Source organism: Drosophila takahashii, chromosome 3L, assembly GCF_030179915.1.
Source record: "Drosophila takahashii strain IR98-3 E-12201 chromosome 3L, DtakHiC1v2, whole genome shotgun sequence".
NCBI lineage: Eukaryota > Metazoa > Arthropoda > Insecta > Diptera > Drosophilidae > Drosophila > Drosophila takahashii.
The window spans coordinates 31,485,457-31,505,698 of NC_091680.1; the positions used below are offsets into that span (position 1 = coordinate 31,485,457).

General features: G+C 37.2%; 1 protein-coding gene across 3 annotated transcripts in view; it reads right to left on the reverse strand.

Annotated features, from left to right (window-relative positions):
• The window catches only part of LOC108069518 (aminopeptidase N), a 502,889-nt gene that overhangs the window by 453,661 nt on the left and 28,986 nt on the right, over nt 1–20,242 (reverse strand). For 2 of the 3 annotated variants that reach the window (XM_070214353.1, XM_044392629.1), the window contains exon 2: nt 17,185–17,244. In XM_070214353.1, coding sequence (XP_070070454.1) covers nt 17,185–17,244 — 60 coding nt within the window. Of the gene's footprint in view, nt 1–17,184; nt 17,245–20,242 lie in introns of those variants that run through there. The other variant, XM_044392633.2, reaches the window with a different exon arrangement.

Sequence of the window (20,242 nt, forward strand, 5' to 3'; positions counted from 1 at the left end):
AGATTGTTCAACTGGCCTAGCCGACCGGCATAATAGCCGTCTCGTTTGCGTCGTTCGGCCGAATCCTTGCTATAATTCTTTATGACCTGTTGGATTTGCCCTTGTACCTCATTCTGATCGTCAAGCAGACGATTTTGTAAATCGACTCTGTTTTGACTGGTTTCCTCTATGAATGAGATCGACATAATGTTTGCAGTTAAGACTCGTGTTTTGGAGATGACGAATCCTGTGAATCTGGATAATGCTCGATATTTTAGGAAGATGGATAGGCCGGATGGGGTAATTGATCCTGTGGAGCTGGATGAAGCGGTGTATCCTGTGAAGCTGTATGAGCTATGCTGTCCTGTGAAGCTGGATAAGCTATGCTGTCCTGTGAAGCTGGATAAGCTATGCGATCCTGTGAAGCTGGATAAGCTATGCGGTTCCTGTGAAGCTGGATAAGCTATGCGGTCCTGTGAAGCTGGATAAGCTATGCGGTTCCTGTGAAGCTGGATAAGCTATGCGGTCCTGTGAAGCTGGATAAGCTATGCGGTCCTGTGAAGCTGGATAAGTTATGCGGTTCCTGTGAAGCTGGATAAGCTATGCGGTTCCTGTGAAGCTGGATAAGCTATGCGGTCCTGTGAAGCTGGATAAGCTATGCGGTCCTGTGAAGCTGGATAAGCTATGCGGTTCCTGTGAAGCTGGATAAGCTATGCGGTCCTGTGAAGCTTGATGCAGCTGAGTGTGAACTTAACTTTGCTTCTCATCAGTTAGAGGTTCAGCCTTGAGTTTGAAGGAGGTTGCAGGGTGTGATCCTTTGTTGGTAAAGGATCACGTCGGGGTCACCAATGTTTGATCCCAAGCGTGGCTTGTGGATCAATATAAGTTTGTATACGAGTCCTCTTCCCGGAGGGCAGAAAGGAAGACCGCGGAGTTATAAGATGTGTTGATAACTGATTTATTGTGAGCTTGGTACATGGTTATATACTACTTGGACAAGAGGAAGTTAAGTGTAAAGAATAGTGGAATGGGTTGTATTCTGGAGTAGGTCAGTATGTTTTGACTATGGCAGCGGTTAGCGTAGTTGGATCGGCTGACACTGCAGAATGTGCTGACCGCTTGGCGGGTCAGTGCGACATCGAGTCAACCGTTGACATTGACTATGTAGAATATGCTGATCAGCACTTATTATCTGCCGTGGGTGCAACTGGACGCCTGGTACTGTTACCAAACTGTAGTACTGCTTGATTTGTTGGTCGTTGGTCATGTTGAGCAACATTGAGACCAAACAACTGTTTTTGTTCTATCATTACTGTATTTCGATTTAAGTTCCTTGGGCTTTTGTATATCATAGTTTTCTAACGACTCGAATTTTATTGTGTCAACGTTTAAACTAATTGTTTCAGAGCTTGTATTTAGAAATCGGATTGTTGCACAGCTCGTGTTAACCAAGGTGCCAGGAACTAGCACACCTCTTAATGGTTCTTGACTTGGAATAAAGACGGACGATTCTTTTGAGTTAATTTTTACTGTTGTAATTTATTCTTCTCTACATGGTAGTAACAGAGTATTTTCGGAAACCGAATTGTGCATTGGGATTTGTATTGAAAAAGTTAAGTTATTAGGTCTTAGTACTAGAGAACCTTGTGAGTCTTGAAAGTCTAAGATACAATTGAATTCTTTAATGAAGCCTATTCCTATTCCTATTCCGAATGGGAAAATCAGGTGGAACTATTTGAAAGTCATGTGGTAGAATGACATTTTTTGTTTTAAGTTCCACAAGCGCTAAGCCCAAGGATTTTATAGAACCTTGTTCTATTCCTGTTATATTTGAAATTTTAGAACTGTCTAATTCGGGGTACTCTTGATTACATTGTTTAAGTAATGAAATTTCGGCTCCCGTATCCACTAACAATGTTAAATTTTTGTTGGTTTTTTCATTTTTAACTTTCATAAAAATACTGAGGCTAATATTGATTTTATATATTCTTACTGTTCTACCGCCAAGGGGTCCTCCTCGTTTTCCTGAGTGACCCTAACACTTCTGTTGGAATTATTTCTTTCAGTAGAAGTACTTTGTGTATTAGAGTTTGTATTGTTTCGGTCATTGTTATTATTGCGGTTATTATTACTACCGTAATATCCGCGGCCCCCTCTATTTCCCCTACTCCTGTAGGTGGTATTTCCTCGGTAGTTATTTTTGGTGTATCTGTTGTTGTAGTACAAAACAGCGTTTGACTGTTCTGTAGCTTCAGTACAGCAGTTGACAAACTTGGTTACGGCTTCATTCATATCCGCAAACGTTCCTGCTTGCATTATAAGTTTCACCTTATGTAACGAGCAGTTAGTTGTCATTGCTTTGACAGCGCTTTGGGTTCTGTTTTTTGATGCTAGTTCCAATGGTAAGCCATTATTGACATAAGCTCCTTGGAGGGCCTTTGTTAAATCTTCGACTTCCTTAGCATACACTGTAGCTGTTTTATTTTTTTGCTGTAAATTCATCAGTTTGGCAGATAAAACTTCTACTGATTCTCCTTTGACCGTTTTTGTCAGTTTACATATTATGTCAGCGATGTTGCTTTCATCTCCTATCAAATTGCTAGCGTGTCCTTTTAGTTTTGTTTTTATTAGTTGGACAACGATAGGTTTATAGGTTTCTTTGATAGCACTAGTTTACAGCCGAAATGCTCCCCAGCAATTGATGGCAAATTCTGTTAGCGTTGGACCCCTAGATCACAAAAATAGCACTTTTTTTTTCGATGGCACAGTTTTTTTTTAAAGTTTTTTTAAAGTTTAAAATGTTAAATTTCTGACTTTTTTCGAATTTCTTCTTATATCTTGGCAGATATCCACTCGATTGGGCCAGTTTTAGTTTTATTTTAAAGTCAATAGATCAGAGTTTAACTTTGCCATACAGAACAATATGATTGGATAAGTAATGGCAGCGCAGAAGCTCGACAAAGACGAAAAATGTGTTTTATGGTCGACTGTAAGTCGGCTGTATATATCGTAAAAACTCGAAATAAATCCGTTGAAAAATCATAATGGGTACAAACTTAAAGTTTACATCCTACCGAATAAAACAAGCTGGATATGGCCCAAATCCATGGAAAACTGGATTTATGGTGGATTTTTAAAGTTCGGATTTTTCCATTTTTTTCGGTTGACAGAGTCCAAATTTAAGATTCATCATAGGCGGCGACATGTAAACAAAAATAATTGGTGTTGGCAGCCGGGTCACTTAATAGCTGAATCAGATATTTAAAAGCTAGAAAATTATTAAAGGGAATTTAATTTTTGGAATTAAGGTTACTTTTTTCATAAGAATGAACTATCCAAATAGATAGTACTTAATTAAAAATACTCACAGTCATAACGCAAGCAATTTTATATTTTTAAAGGAATTTTCAGAAATTAAATTTATTTTATAATTTTTTAGCTTTTAATTTTAGCTATTTTTTGAACCGGCTGCCGTCACCACTCATTTTTGTTTACATGTCGCCGCCTATGATAAATCTTAAATTTGGACTCTGTCAACTGAAAAAAGTAGAAAAATCCTAACTTTAAAAGTCCCCCATAAATCCAGTTTTCCTTAGATTTGGGCCATATCCGGCTTGTTTTATTCGGTAGGATGTAAACTTTAAGTTTGTACCCATTATGATTTTTCAACGGATTTATTTCGAGTTTTTACGATATATACGGCCGACTTACAGTCGACCAAAATACACATTTTTCATCTTTGTCGAGCTTCTGCGCTGCCATTACTTATCCAATCATATTGATCTGTATGGCAAAGTTAAACTCTGATCTATTGACTTTAAAATAAAACTAAAACTGGCCCAATCGAGTGGATATCTGCCAAGATATAAGAAGAAATTCGAAAAAAGTCAGAAATTTAACATTTTAAACTTTAAAAAATCTTTAAAAAAAAACTGTGCCATCGAAAAAAAATAAGTGCTATTTTTGTGATCTAGGGGTCCAACACCAACAGAATTTGCCATCAATTGCTGGGAAGCACACCAAGAATATTATTTTGTAAACTAGTGTAGTATCTACCAATCTTAGGGAGTCTATGAAACTTTGCAAGTTTTCTGCTTTGCCGTCGAACCCAGGTATGAGTGACGACGAAGTTTTTAAGAATTGAACGTTGGTTTGAGTCATTGTTATGACTTCTTCGTCGATCTCGATCTGAGGTAAATTGTCGGGTTCCTTTTTTATTGTGTTGTCTTCGATTTCTGAGGGATCAGTGAACCCAAAAAAATCTTCTTTGTCTTCTTCTAATAAAATGTCAGCCAACGATTTGTCGAAGTCTGAGTTTTAAGGAAATGCTAAATCGACCTTAATTTGTGAATGAAACTTTTTTGGTATTTAAAATGATACACCATACTTTTGTAAGGCTTTCGATAATACAACGATTATACTTTCATGTATTTTTATAGATAGATTAAAATGTGTAGGAGTTAACCTATCCGAAGTAACAGCTATTGCTCTTCTAATTTTATTTGTGTTTAAAATTATGTCGGACAGGTGTTTTAGCACTGTCTCTTCCCTTATGGGTGTATTTTTGTTGATACACTTATAACTTTTTAATACGTTGTTCTTTTTTCCAATAAAAAACTATTCTAACCTATTCCATCTGCTAGTCATTAGGCTAAGGGCTGATGGTTAGACTAACTACGAATTTTATAATTGGTGCTTGGTTGTTATCTACCATAGAAATAACGCGAACCCCGGGGATTGTTGATAATACAATTGCTTTTTCTGTTGCATTACAACTTATTAGGGGTGAGAAAGATTTTCTCTGGCTAACAAAATTCGAGTTCTGTTATAAAAGCCTGGTTCTGCCAGAAACAAGGACAATTATAAGTACGAACATTGAGTTCAAAAGGGGTGTATGGTCTACTACTACATTATTTACTACGTTAGCCGTGTTTTCTTTTACTTCGGCTTCTTTGGAGCTCCACAATCCCATTTTAATTTTTTTTTTTTTTGAATATATATATATGTAAATATTAATTATGGAGCAGTGAGTGGTCGTGACCAAAAAAATATTTTTGTCTTTATGGATGAGGTTATAAAATATTCACAAATTTCGGTTTACATTACCACAAGTAACTAGTTACAAAAATTGTACTTATACTAAGTTCACACCGAAAGTTGTGTGTTAGTAAATGTATATAATTGTTTGTTAATGATCTTAACTAATGCACCGCGCGTCAACGCGTTGGCACTGCTACAAAAAATTCAGCGGTGAATTAATTTCTTAGTCCGCTCTTCTTCTCCCGGTGGAGTAAGGAATTTAGCTCTTTGAGCCGTTCTTTTAAATTTCCCCTTGTTGGTTTTGGAGCCTTTTTTCCTTCAGGTCCCCGATGATCCGCTCCTTCAAGAGTCGAGCTCGCTTTGCACCCCTTTGTGTTTTTGGTGCTCGGGTTGGTGGAATGCGCGTGAGCTGCTCGTCCCTGTCCTGGGCTCGCTGACGCTCCCGTGAAATGGTCCTTGATTTCTAATCAGCAATGCTGATTGACCTGGAACAGACCTTTGGTTGTGCTTCTAGAGCCTCCTCTAGAGTCGGCTTTTTTTTCTGCGGTACGGGTGTACCATTCATTGCATCCCACGTTGACACAGTGGGCGATAGGCCTACCGTGTTCCGTTTCCAATCGGCGGCGCAGTAGGCGGAGTTGTCTACCGCACTTTCTTCCTCACCTCGCCTTTTCCAATCGGCGGCGCAGTAGACGGGGTTGTCTACCACACTTTATTCTTCACGATCGATTCTTATCCAGACGGCGGCGCAGTCGACGGGGTTGTCTACCGCACTTTATTCTTCACGATCGATTCTTATCCAGCCGGCGGCGCAGTCGACGGGGTTGTCTACCGCACTTTCTTTCTCATTTTCGAATCTTATCCAAACGGTGGTGTAGTACACGGGGCTGCCTACCACACTTTCTTTCTTTCGGCGGGGCACTTCACTTCACCGCACTTCACAAAAATTCGCAGTTGTTGTTTTTATGTTTGACCCATTTGAGTACAAGTTTTTTTTTTAATTTTTATGTTTATTTAACTTTAGTTTTACAGGCTAGTGATGGTCCTGTCACGGTCGCCATGTGATAACGGGATTTCAATAAAAAGATGTACACACGAAGATGTCCAGTTTGAGAGTAAATTTATTCAAAAGTCAAACATTCTTAGTGTCTAGAACTGAGTGAGCAGCGGGCGAAGTAAATGCAACGTTAGCATATTCATGTACACACATATATGCACTTGATGAAGTAAATAAGTAAATAATATATCAAGTACTTCGCTCGCTACACCTCAACGGCCCTTCTGTATGACGAGCGGCATCCTATTATATTGCCATACAACTGTCGTTTGGCTTGTCTTCTCGTCCGTTTTTTGCACCAGATTTCCCTGCATAGTGGCAATCAATTAGTGATACGCCTCATCCGATCGAAGTATTGGATTCCTAAACACAAGAATCTAGTCAAAGCTGTGCTGAACTCCTGCAAGGTGTGCACTATTTACAAGAAGAGAGTACAGACGCAATTAATGGGCAATCTCCCGACCGATGGAGTTTCCTTTTCCAGGCCATTTACATATACGGGCCCGTTCGAGATAAAGAACTATACTGGCAGAGCATGCCTTACTGCCAAGGGATATGTTTGCGTGTTTGTGTGTTTTTCCACGAAGGCTATCCACTTAGAGCCTACGTCCGATCTGACAACGGAGAAGTTCCTCGCGGCATTTGCCCATTTCGTAGCGAGAAGAGGTTGTCCTCAGCGGGTCCATTCGGAAGAGTCGGTAATTGAAACCTATAGCCACCAGGGACTCTTGTAGCGGTTTATTCTACCAGGAGCTCCACATATGGGAGGATTGTGAGAGGCTGGAGTAAAAAGCTTCAAGGCACTCTTCTACAAGTCAACGTCAAGTCGGAAGTACACGTTTGAAGAGTTCGCCACGCCATTCGCTCAGCTTCTCGCCATGCCTCAATTCCAGGCCGTTGTCTCCCATGTCCGAAGAGTTATTGGCATTGACGCCAGGCCACTTTCTGATTGGGGGCCGTTGCTTTCCACAGCTGAGCCCGAAATTAAGGGCGAAGCGCAGTCGATTATAAATCGCTAGCAACACTTGAAGGCCCTGCATCAGCAGTTCAGTGCGCGATGGAAAGAACTTGAAAGAACTTAACAAGCACAATAAGTGGCAGAATCCTTCCCGAGACATCCAAGTCGATGATATGGTGGTTGTCAAAGAAGACAGTATGCCGTCAAACGAATGGCGGCTCGGGAGAGTGGTATCTGTTCTTCCAGGAGCCGATAGTAGAGTTCGCATAGTAGAGGTCCTTACTGCTTGAGGGACAATAACACGTCCTATCCACAAACTAGTACTTCTTCCTATGGAGGACAAGGCAATCTCCGCACTTCCACAATAATAACTTCTGTCCTCATTCTAGTACTTCTTCCTATGGAGGCCAAGGCAACCTCCTCTTTCCAAAAATAGTACCTTCTGAACTTATGTTTCAAAATCCGTTCACAATTGATACTAAATTCGCTTATCATTTTTTATTAAAGCATCAAAACCATGGCTCCACGTCTTCGCAGCGCCCAAACTTTGGACGACAGACGTTCACGAGGTACTTGATCCCACCCGCTTCCTTAGGCTCAGCACGGAAAAGCGGCTCCGCGCCGTCCTCATTAAGAAATATTGTGCGAATTGCCTGGCTCATCAACACTCCGGGGGGCAATGTCGCAGTGCACAGTGGTCGGGCTTGTACGGAGCCGCGGCCATAAATACTTCTAGATGTGCTATCGCTATGAAATTTTTACCAAAAATCTAAATAAATATTATATATATATGTAACAAAAATTGGCCAGATCGTACCACTATATCCTATAGCTTCCATAGGAACGATTTTCTGAGTAGTTTCGTTTACATGAGAAGGCAATTAAAAATTCAATTTATGTAATATTAACAAGCTGGTTTGTTTACCGTACGTATTTACAAACTTAGAACTGCAATATAAAAATGTGAGAGTAATTACTAAACTCCACCCGCACCAAAAAAATTATAAAAACAAAACGAACAATGATACGATTTAATATCATTTTTTGGCCGAAGGACTTCAGTTTCATGTGCCGTTTTTTTTTTTTAATTAATTTTAGTATTGTATACTAGCTTTAATATGACAAAATAAAAAAAAACAAGAGAGAACGCTATAGTCGGGTTGGTGTCCCGACTATCTAATACCCGTTACTCAGCTAAAGGGAATGCGAACGCTGTACTCGGGTTGGTGGCCCGACTAATAATCGTAACTCAGCTAAAGGGAGTGCGAGGGAGATAGATACATAAATTTTGATTGCGTATAACTTTTTAATGAATGGTCCGATTTGAAAAATGTCTTCTACATTTCGATAGGTATACACAACAAAATTACATTTATACTTCTCGGAAATCTTTAAAGATGTGGGCGCAGGACCCATTTTAAAATTGTTTGTGGGCGATTGTGGGCGTTAGAGGGGGCGTGGCGCTCTTCTAAAATAAACTTGCGCTGCGTAGGAAGCCAAAGAATATGTGTGGGAAATCTCAACCTTCTAGCTTTTGCAGTTTCTGAGATCTCAGCGGTCATACAGACGGACAGACGGACATGGCTAGATCGACTCGACTAGTGCCCCTGATCAAGAATATATACTTTTTATGGGGTCGGAAACGCTTCCTTCTAGCTGTTACATACTTTTGCGCGAATACAATATACCCTTTTACTCTACGAGTAACGGATATAAAAAAATATAATCTATTAGTAATTCAATATTTAGTGTTGGAAAACTATTCACAATCACGAAAGACGAAGACAAAGGAACAGCACAACAAGTAAAAAGCGGCAAAAAATTTGTTTTTCGGCCAGTTCTGCCCTTGAAAAATTTATGAAGGTGTTAGTATTTTTACGATTGTGGGCACATCTGCAAATTTCTGCAGTCAATTTTAACACACATGTTACCTGAAACCCAGACGAAAAAATTGGCATACCAACAAATTGTGGAATTTTGTGGGATCATCGCTAAAACCTTAGCTAAACATAAAAAAGACGTTCACAAAATAGACACAAAACATGTATTATTTCAAATTGATGTAACGAAAACAATTTAACAAGTACGATTATTATACACATCTCGACTTATAGATAATACCTTCAACTTAAAAATCCATATCACAGAATATTAATTTGGACACGAAATATAAGAAATACACGGTTTCAAAGTTTAATGTTGCTGCGAAAAATTAGTGATGCGCCCAGTTTTGCTTTGCTACTTAACACGTGCTCACGACTTTAGGTCGATTTTTAGAAGGTACTGATATTTTTCCAGAAATGTCTGGTATGCCACGAAAAAGCTTGGGCATTTTAGAGAAAAGTTGCATACCCTTGGCCCATTTTAGGTTCCGTCGATTTTTTGAATTTTGGCCTATGGGCGCCACCACTGTGCAGTGGCGACACGTGCAAAAGTGCGTGCAGAACCATCACACGCTGCTCCACCTGCACGAGATGTCCGGGACTACTCGTCAACCGCCCATCCAGCGGCGTCGTTAGCCGCAGTCAGCACCATCGACAGCTCCCTGGCAACTGCGTTCAAGTTGCCCACGACGACAGTGAAAGGCGAGGAAGTCTGCTCGACGACAATCCGGTCAAGAACGGGCGATTTCCAGATCGACGAGCTACTGAAGATCAGCCTAATTCTACGCATCCGTACCCCGATCCGCGCGCTAAGCGATTCTCGGCGAGCCCAATTCGATGACATCCGTCTTGCCGATGAGCAATTCCATCGCCCAGCAACAGTCTCTCTGGTGTTGGGCTCGGACGTATACCCCGACGTAATCAGGCCCGGGTTCCTAAATATACGTGATGGGCTGCCCGTCGCACAAGGCAAGGTCTTTGGATGGGTCGTGTCTGGAGCATGCAGACGCTCGCCCTCGCAAGGGGGGAGAATGTTTGCGCCAAAGCGGCGCTTTCCAGTTCCCCTTTGACCGGCCTTGGTACCTTAACAGTCGTGAGAGCAGTTCTTCCAGATCGCTCGCATCTCGCACTGTTAAGTGTCTCCACTACGCTCTCCAAGCGGCTCTTGGAACTTCCACCCTGCAGTTTTAAGTGAGTTCTAAATTACAAGAGTAATGAACCAGTCCGAAAGTGAAGCCAATAAACGTGAAGTATTATTTTATAACGTGAGAAGAAAATCGGCCCGTGTTCTTAATTCAACACACAACCCCTGCTGGAAGACCCGCCCCACTCCACTTCAACCAGACATGTTTGATTTTTTTGCGCGCTAAATAATAGCACATTTTAGAGTAAAATTACAAAAGTTCTACTTAAAGATTTTAAAACAAATTAAAATGGAAAATATTAATGTTTAATGCAATACTTGTTTAATGTGATGTGTCTTTGTGTATATGTGTTTTTGTAAAGTTAAATATTAAATAATTTTAACCTAGCATTTTTCGTGTTTCGTGGAATAAAAATATGTTGGATTGTGCCGTATTATAAAAACTGTTAACGCAGTTTTGTTCTTGAATTTATTTACAATACGATGACATAAACCTTTTTTTGGTCGTTTTTTGCTCCAGCATATACCTAAGCTATGCACAAATATCCCTGGTACCCACTGTTAGCTACTGTACTTAAAGTATTAGCTCATGGGGCCCAGATCGTTGCCGCATCGTCCATTCCACTTGGCTGCCTAGGCGAAAATTCATCTTTTAACGGCACCAAATGTCGATTTCCTAAATAGTTATCCTATTACAGATAACGATGATGAAAATAAATTGGATACATTTGAATTTATCAATGCCTATTACTTTGATTTAGGTTTTGAAAGTGATTACTGTTGAAATATTACGCTTATCTGTTCAGTCCTTTATCAGTTTAAATAAGAACACGATTATTAGATGGATATGTTTTATGATCGTTGTTTTATATATTGATTTATATTTCTTATTTTCTGCACACAACCAGCCACTTGTACACGAGGATCAGAAAGAGAAGGATAAACGAAAAGTGTGCCCGAATATTCAAAAGTAGGGATTTCTATAATGTTAATTTTTGTAATGTACATAACAGTAGGGATGGCGAATAAACTGTTATGTTCAACACGCCCCCTCAAAAATTACATTATTTTTAAAATATACGTTCAAAATATATAAGTTTTTCATTAAAAGTGGCTGAATTGTATTCTGGGGAGGTATTACAATATGACCCAGCATTTGCTGCGAGGATTGGGAAAACCCAGATAAAACCCAATCAGGTCATCCAATAGATTATATAGATATATATGTATGTACTTAAGCATATGTTAAAATATTAATTAAATTAAAATGTAGAAGGAACTTCAGTTACATAACGCTAAACATAATTTATAAATTATCAAAATGTTATATGAAAAAAAATTAAACTAGAAATGTAAAATAGTTTTCATTGTCTCTCCATTGTTGTGGTTGAATTTAGTCATCTTTGTGTAGTCCCATTTTTCCTCTCAGTTCCATAAATCTTCCGGAAGGTAATGGTTTCGTAAAAATATCCGCCAGCTGATTTTCTGTAGGAATATACTCAATGGAAATAACATTATTCTCAATTTGTTCTCTAGAAAAATGATACTTAATATCTATATGTTTTGACCTCCTATGACAAGAGGGATTACTGGCTATGCTTATACAACCCTGGTTATCCTCGAATATTTTTATTGGAGCATCAAATTTAATATTAATGCTTTCTAAAAGGGACTTAAGCCATAATGCTTCTCTGACAGCTTCAAACAAGGCCATATACTCTGCTTCTGTGGATGAAGCTGCTACTGAATTCTGTCTCTTTGTATTCCAACAAATTAAATTAGAGTTAAACATTTTAAAAAGATAACCAGTTGTACTTTTTCTGTCATTCTGATTTCCACCCCAATCTGAGTCTACATAGCCAACAAATATATTTTCATAATTTAAATTTTTCTTAAAAATGAGTTTCATATTAATATTTCCTTTAAGATATCTTAAAACCCTTTTTAAACATTTCCATAGTTCAATATTATTTTTATTAGTATATCTACTTAGGATATTGATGGCAGTAGTTATATCCGGTCGCGTACAGAGCATTATGTACATTAAACTACCAATTAAATTTCGACAAGGAGCATCGTAAATTTCGTCTGAATTTAACATTTCATAATCTAGCTTACTAGGAAGTGGAGTATTTACAGACTTGCAATCTTCCATATTAAACTTACTTAAAACCTTTTTTATGTAAGCAGACTGACTTAAAGATATCTGATCTTGGCCCACTTCTATTTTCATTCCAATAAAGTATCGTATTTCGCCCAAGTCAGACATTCTAAATTTTGTCATTAGGTATTGTTTAAAATTTTCTAATCCTTTTATGTCGTATGTCGCTATAACTAAGTCATCCACATATAGTAAAACATACATATTTTTCTTGATATCGCCATTGTCTTTAAGATATATACAACGATCAACAGATGAATTTTTAAATCCACATTCCTTTAATGCATGCTCAAATACTTCAAACCAGCATCTAGCTGCTTGTTTGAGCCCATAAATTGATTTGTTAAGTTTACATACATTTTCAAAATTGCAAACAATTCCTTGAGGAACTTTCATGTATATTTCCTCCTTCAACGTACCATTAAGAAAGGCCGTTTTAACATCCATGTGATGTATTTTAAAATTATATTGGTTCGCGATGGATAAAATAAAACGGAAACTGGAAATTCTAGCAACCGGAGCGAACGTTTCATCGTAATCTATTTGATATTTTTGTGTAAACCCCCGTGCAACTAATCTGGCTTTATACCTAACTGGATTTCCCATTTCATCATGCTTTAAAGTAAAAACCCACTTACAATCTACAATATTCTTATTTTCAGGCTTTTTAACAATAGTCATTTACAATAGTTATTTAGTGTATGAGCAGAAAGCTCGACCTTAATAGCTTCTTCCCATAAAGACCTATCTTCTCTACTTTTTACTTCATCAAATGAACAAGGCACTTCATTAAAAACAGTGTGAGCATTCATTATAAAATTATTTAAATTTATTTCATCTTCTTTATAGGATATGCTTGGTTTATTTTTTAATCTGTCGCTTCTTCTAGTTACATCATTAGTTACTTTAGCGATTTCATGTGTTGACATTTTTGGTCGCTTAACTTCCTTACTGTCATTCGGGAAACTATCTTTATCACTATCCTTACTTTCGTTCAGGATATCTTGTTCAAAACATTCCATACTCTCATTCTGGATATTTTCATTTTCAGAGTCCTTACTTTCATTCGTGATCTCTTGTTCATAACATTCCATACTCTCATTCTGGAAATTTTCATTTTTAGAATCCTTACTCTCATTCAGGATCTCGAGTTCACAACATTCCATACTCTCATTCTGGACATTATATTCAACACAATCATTAATTTCATTCAGGGGGTTACTTTCCTTACTTTCTTTCGGGAATATATTATTTTTGTTGTCCTTACTATCATTCAGGGCTTCGTTTTTAGCAACTCTAGAGTTAACCATATTTGTCTCATCTACTACTACGTCTCTGGCGACTATGAATTTCTCATTTTCAGTATCCCATAATTTAAAACCATTTGGTTCGTACCCAACAAATATGGTTTTAAACGATTTTTCATCAAATTTATGTTTTCTTATTTTATTGTGTACATACACAGTCGAACCAAATATTTTTAAATATTTTAAAGTCGGCTTTCTATTATGCCACATCTCGTAAGGCGTTGTTGGACGATCTCCAAGTGCCCTACTTGGAATTCTGTTTATAATATATGTTGCCGTTAACACAGCCTCACCCCAAAAAGATTTGTCTAGTTTTGCACCATTTACCATTGCTCGAGCCTTTTCAGTTATTGTTCTGATCATTCGCTCTGAAACTCCATTTAACTGTGGAGTATATGGTACAGTCAAATGGTAACTAATTCCTTTCTGAACACAGAACTCACGCATATCGTTAGATAAATATTCCCTACCATTGTCTATGTAAAGATTAACAACTTTAAGATTAAAGTGGGCTTCACTTTTTGAGATAAAATCTTTAAACATGTTATACACATCCGACTTATGTTTTATTAAGTAAGTGACACAATAATGAGTAAATTGATCCACAAAAATTACATAGTAATTTTTATCATCAATAGTTGTTGGTGTTATCGGACCACAGACATCAGAATGAATTACAAAAAGAGGTCTATTTATATGCTCTTTATTTTTAAATTTTTCAAATCGTAATCTGGCTTGTTTTCCATTCAAACAAGCTTCGCAAATATTGTCGGTAGGATTAACACTATTAAGGAGGCTATTATCACTAAATAAATTCTTTCTTTTTATTTCTAACATTTTTCCTTTACTTATATGCCCCAGTCTCTCATGCCATAACTTATATAAATCTTTATTTTTTGTATCTATTTTATATGCTTTAAATTCAATAACTGGTATATTGTACGCACCTGAGTTTTCAGCAATAGTTTTTCCATTTTTCGTCAATTTTACTCCCTTTTCATCAAACATGACAGTCACTCCAGCCTCTTGTAGCCTTTTTACGGAAATCAGATTTTCTGCAACTTCTCCGCAGTACAGCACGTCTTCCAGAGTTATCTGATATTCATTTTCCAAGCGGACGACTCCACGCTTGGTTGCAAAAATATACTCCCCTACAGCAATCTTTATGGGAGTTTCCAGGTCAGCATAGTCCACAAATAATGACTCATCGTTTATGAGGTGGTCGGTAGCACCCGAGTCAAGAATAAAATTCACGTTCCCGTTTAAATTATTATTAATTTTATTTAAACTCTTAAGCATGAACGCGAAGCCTGGCTTGGTTGTTGCAGTGTGCACTTGTTTATTATTTTCATTATTTATTTGTTTTTTATAACTGTAACAATCTTTTTTCATGTGTCCTAGTTTTCCACAGTTTATGTTGTTAAGTTTTTGTTTTATATTATATGGTTTTTGCGTATTATTATTTCTGTTATAATTTTTAGCATTAAACTTATATTTGTTATTGTTTTTATAATTTGTTTTATAGTTATTGTTAAAATTATTTTTGGCCTCAGCCTGCATAACTTTTTTACTAGTATCGTTATTAGCATTTTTTATTTTTACTTCATGGTCTAGTAAGCGATTTTTCACAAAAGCAAGCGTTATATTTTCCTCCGAAAGTGTCTCTATAGCTTTGATCACCCCGTCATAAGATGCTGGCAATGTAAGCAGCAAGTGCGAAATTCTGTCCATTTCGTCTAATTTACAACCGGACGCCAACAGTTCGCCAACCAGTTCATCAAAAACCACAAAATGTGTAACTAATGCCATTTCACTCTTAAGCTTTAGCGACAACAACCGTTTGCGTACAGATAACTGTGACGCCAGACTTTTCCGCTCATACACAGAATCCAGACTTCTAAGAATTTCGCGAGCTGTGTTGTTGCTTGTCGCGAAACTCAAGAAGGAGTCACTCAAATGTTCTATCAGTGTACTTTTAGCTCTCCTCTCTGCCTTTACCCAATTTTCATCCAACTCGTCAGGAATTTCAAGTGCTCTAACTCTAAACTTCCACACAGAATATTTCTCGCCGTCAAACGGCTTAATGTTTCGCTTTGACTTGTCCATTTTGTACATATATGTATATTAGCACGTGTTATGCTAATTCTTAGAAATCAAAGAACAATTGTTATGCACTTTTAATTTCTTAAACGCACGTGGCCTGGGCCCATAACCTATTGAAATATTACGCTTATCTGTTCAGTCCTTTATCAGTTTAAATAAGAACACGATTATTAGATGGATATGTTTTATGATCGTTGTTTTATATATTGATTTATATTTCTTATTTTCTGCACACAACCAGCCACTTGTACACGAGGATCAGAAAGAGAAGGATAAACGAAAAGTGTGCCCGAATATTCAAAAGTAGGGATTTCTATAATGTAAATTTTTGTAATGTACATAACAGTAGGGATGGCGAATAAACTGTTATGTTCAACAATTACAAATTAATTAAGTTAATATATTATAATTTTTTAAGATGCACTATTTAGTTTGTAAGTTGAAGATAAAAAAAAAATTTATTGGATGTATTGGCCCAATTTCCATGGATATTTTGTAAATTTTTGTCCCAGGGTGCATTGGTTTCTATGGGGCGGAATAAAAAGGCGTAACCCGATTGGCACAATTTTGTCCAGACTTTGCATATATAATAACTGTACAGTGTGCCAAGTTTTAAGTCTGTATTTTTCTAGTTTATGCAAGAATATTGGGCATTGGGACCAGTGTGCATTCTACGCGTTTTTTTAAACAAGCCAATAACCTTATTTCTTCTTAGAAATAAAACAGTTAAAATTTTAATTAAAATCTTCTTTTGTTTATTTATATCAAAAATACCCATAAGTATGTATCAGCTCCCACTTTCCACTATATCGATTTCTTCCCGTCCCTTTTTAGCAGAAATACTGCTTATGTAAAAAAATATAGCTGTAGCACAATCATTCTTTGTCTGAAGAAGTTGAAAGTCGTTCACTTTTGGCGCCATCCTACGCCTTTTTTTTTAACAAGCCGAGAACTCTATTTTTTCTTTTTAATAAAACAGTTAAAAATGTTATTAAAATTTTATTTTGTATATTTTAAATCTAAAAATCAATTTAATTTTAATGCTCTAACATTCAAGTTTATTTTCCAAAAAAAACTCACATAAATCCTTTCAAAGTATTAATTAAATTTTTATTTAACTGTACCGGTACGTACCGGTACAAGATATAACCGAAACCAAAATATAACCGCTTACCAAATAATCAGATTCTGTATGGGACCAGTACCGGAACCGGAACAGAAATAAGATTCAATTTGATTCCCTGGTTATACGAATACTTTACAGAGAAACTGACACAGAAACCGTTTGCAAGCGACGATTTTAAACCTGATTCTTGGGCGAGATCGTTCATATTTGTTTGAAAGGACCTACACAAAATTGCACCAACAAAGTAATTTTGTTTGTTTTAAATAGAACAGAAATCCACTACTTCGGTGCTTGTAGATCCCCTACTTTCTTACACTAATTTAGCGGAGTGACGGGTATTAAATAGTCGAGGTCGTTTCTTGTTTTGCACTCTCTGGCAGGATTTGACAACAGCTAAAACTTTTATAGTTGAATTTTAAATCGTACCTTAAATATTTGCGCAGTAGCTAGTATTGACAAGAATATATGTAGAAGTTTGACATCCATCTATAAGAAATGTAAAATAGAAATAGTTATAAGAATCAATTTTCCAATTGTATCAAACTTTTAGTCAAACTCTAATAACACTATGCAGCATCAAAAATGAACCTCGATGGATGCTATATTTTTGGATTCGTTACGAATTCCCAAGTTAAACTGCGTTTTCCAAAAAGTTCCCCGACGCAAGGATTCTTAGCAAAAGGGCCTCAAAGTTCGAAAAATGCTGAAATTGGCCAACTTTGCGGAGCTCTCAGAGGCAAATGGATGCATGGCTTGGTTCGAAGTTAAAGTTTTTTAAAAGATACACCCTTTATCTTTCAAACCCCATACATAAAATAATTTTAGGATTTTTTTTAAGGCAGAAATAAATTCCAAAAAACATAGTCAAAAAACTGAAAAACATACAGCTGCGGTCAAAATAGTAGCAGTGTTGCCCCCTTGTGTTTTTAAAAGTTTGATGTTGTAATTTTTTCTTATCCAATTAGTCTAATAGTAAAATTATAATCAATACAATATTACCAGGAAAAGATCAATTACAACAACAAACTTTTAAATACACAGGGCGGCAACACTACTACCATTTTGACCGCTGCTGTATACTTTTATGTTTTTTGACTATGTTTTCTAGAATTTGTTTCTGCCTTAAAAAAAATCTTAAAAATTTTTAAAGTATAGGGTTTAAAAGATAAAGGGTGTATCTTTTAAAAAACTTTAACATCGAATCAAACCATGCATCCATTTGCCTCTGAGAGCTCCGCAAAGTTGGCCAATTTCAGCATTTTTCGAACTTTGAGGTCCTTTTGCTAAGAATCCTTGCGTCGGGGAACTTTTTGGAAAACGCAGTTTAACTTGGGAATTCGTAACGAATCCAAAAATATAGCATCCATCGAGGTAAATTTAAAAAGCACTAAAAATGCTGCACAGTGTAATCATAAATAACATGAACACATTATACACGTTACTCTTGGAGAAAAAGGCTATAGGTACGAAGCAGGTAGAAGAAAGCGTTTACGACTCTTTAAAGTATATGGGTAATTCCACGTGAAACGTGACAGGTCCATTTAGGTCAAATCTCAGAATCGATCGAAACTTTTTTTTCGATAAAGGATTGAAATATAAAGGTCGATTTTTTATACCGATTTTTTATACCCTTGCAGAGGGTATTATAATTTCAGTCAGATGTTTGCAACGCAGTGATGGAGACGTTTCCGACCACATAAAGTATATATATTCTTGATCAGCATCAATAGCCGAGTCCATCTAGCCATGTCCGTCTGTCCGTTTTTATGCGAACTAGTCTCTCAGTTTTAAAGTTATCGCGATGAAACTTCCCCAAAATTCTTCTTTCTATTGCAGGTAGTACATATGTCGGACCACTATATCTTATGGTACCCATATGAATAATCAAAAAAATAATAGAAAAACCATTGTAACTTTGTAGAAAGTAGACGTTTTGATTTTTGACAATGTAAAAACAACATGTTAAGTAGGCATACCTGCATACCTTCGGCTGTCCGAAGTTAAATTCCTTTCTTGTTTATTTTTTTTTTTTCCTTTCTTGTTTATTTTTTTTTTAACTCTTACCGTTTATTTTTAAAAAATATTTTTTCTAATTAAGCTCCGATTTTTTAGTTATGCAGCACTTTAGACTCGTTTGAAATACTGTTCAAACTTGCTGTTCACCTCAGTTAATATCAAGGTACCAATCTGGCAACTCTAGCATTAAGTTTGATCTGGTATTTCAGTTTCTTTTTCCACCACACTTTTGTTCTCCTCCTACATTTTACTTCTTCTTTTACTTTTTTCGTTTCGAGTTACCGACTAAAAGGAGACGTCGCAATTTATTAATAAAGACATTATAACTAAACGTTTTACTTATTGTTCTGATCACCTGCATCTGCATTGTTGGGGCAATATCCCACCAGGTTATGGGCCAAGACGCCAACGATCGAAAATAAGTGAAAAGTCGGGAAAGAGAAACTGTGAAAAATGGCAAATTCGTTCATAAGAATTGAGCCGCTAAACGCAAAAAACTACGACACATGGAAGTTGCAAATGTGTGCTATTCTTGTGAAAAATGACTTATGGCAGTATGTAAACGTTGTAGTGGAGTGCCCTGTCGAAGAGGAAAATACATTCCAATCAAATGGGCCTGTCCGCAAAGCTAGTTTACTAAAGCGAGTAGCCTTGTATCGCATGAGTGAAGGAAATGACATTAATGACTTCTTTGACGCAGTAAAGAAACTGAAAGAAATCGGGGTGGCCATATCTGGTGATCTGCTCGCGATTCTCTTGTTGTACAGTTTGCCGGATTCCTATGAGACTTTCCGATGTGCGATTGAAACACGAGACGAATTGCCAGCCCCAGATATTCTCCGTGTTAAAATACTAGAAGAGTCGCAAGCACGTAAAACGAAAACTGACCGTGAGGAACAGAGTGCACTGTACGCAAACAAATCAAAGGGAAAACTTAAAGACGATGTCTATATACGAAAGTGCGTACATGGCGGAAGTATGTGGTGTCTAGACAGCGGATGCTCAACTCACATGAGTCCCAACGAAAGCATATTTGAGAAAATTTTCAAAGTTCATTTGGCAGATCGTAGCACTGCAACAATAAGTGGAGTCGGCGAAGTAAATATCGAAGTAAAAGGAAAACAGAAGAACAATGAAATAACACTGCAAGAAGTTTTGTTTGTTTCGGAGCTACGCCAAAATTTGCTTTCGGTTTCAAGAATCACTTAAACACGGCTGATAAGTGACAAGCAAAGCGAGATTGATCTGTGGCACAATCGCATGGGTCATTTAAATGAGAAGGATTTGAAAAACATGGCGACAAGTGGAAAGGCATTCGGAATAAACATCAAGCACGGAGATAAACTTTCGCAGTGGGAAATTTGTATCACAGATAAACAAGCAGCGAATCACTACAAAAGCGCCACTGAGAGAAGAACTGCAAGTACACTGGAAATTGTTAACAGTGATGTGTGCGGACCAATGCGTA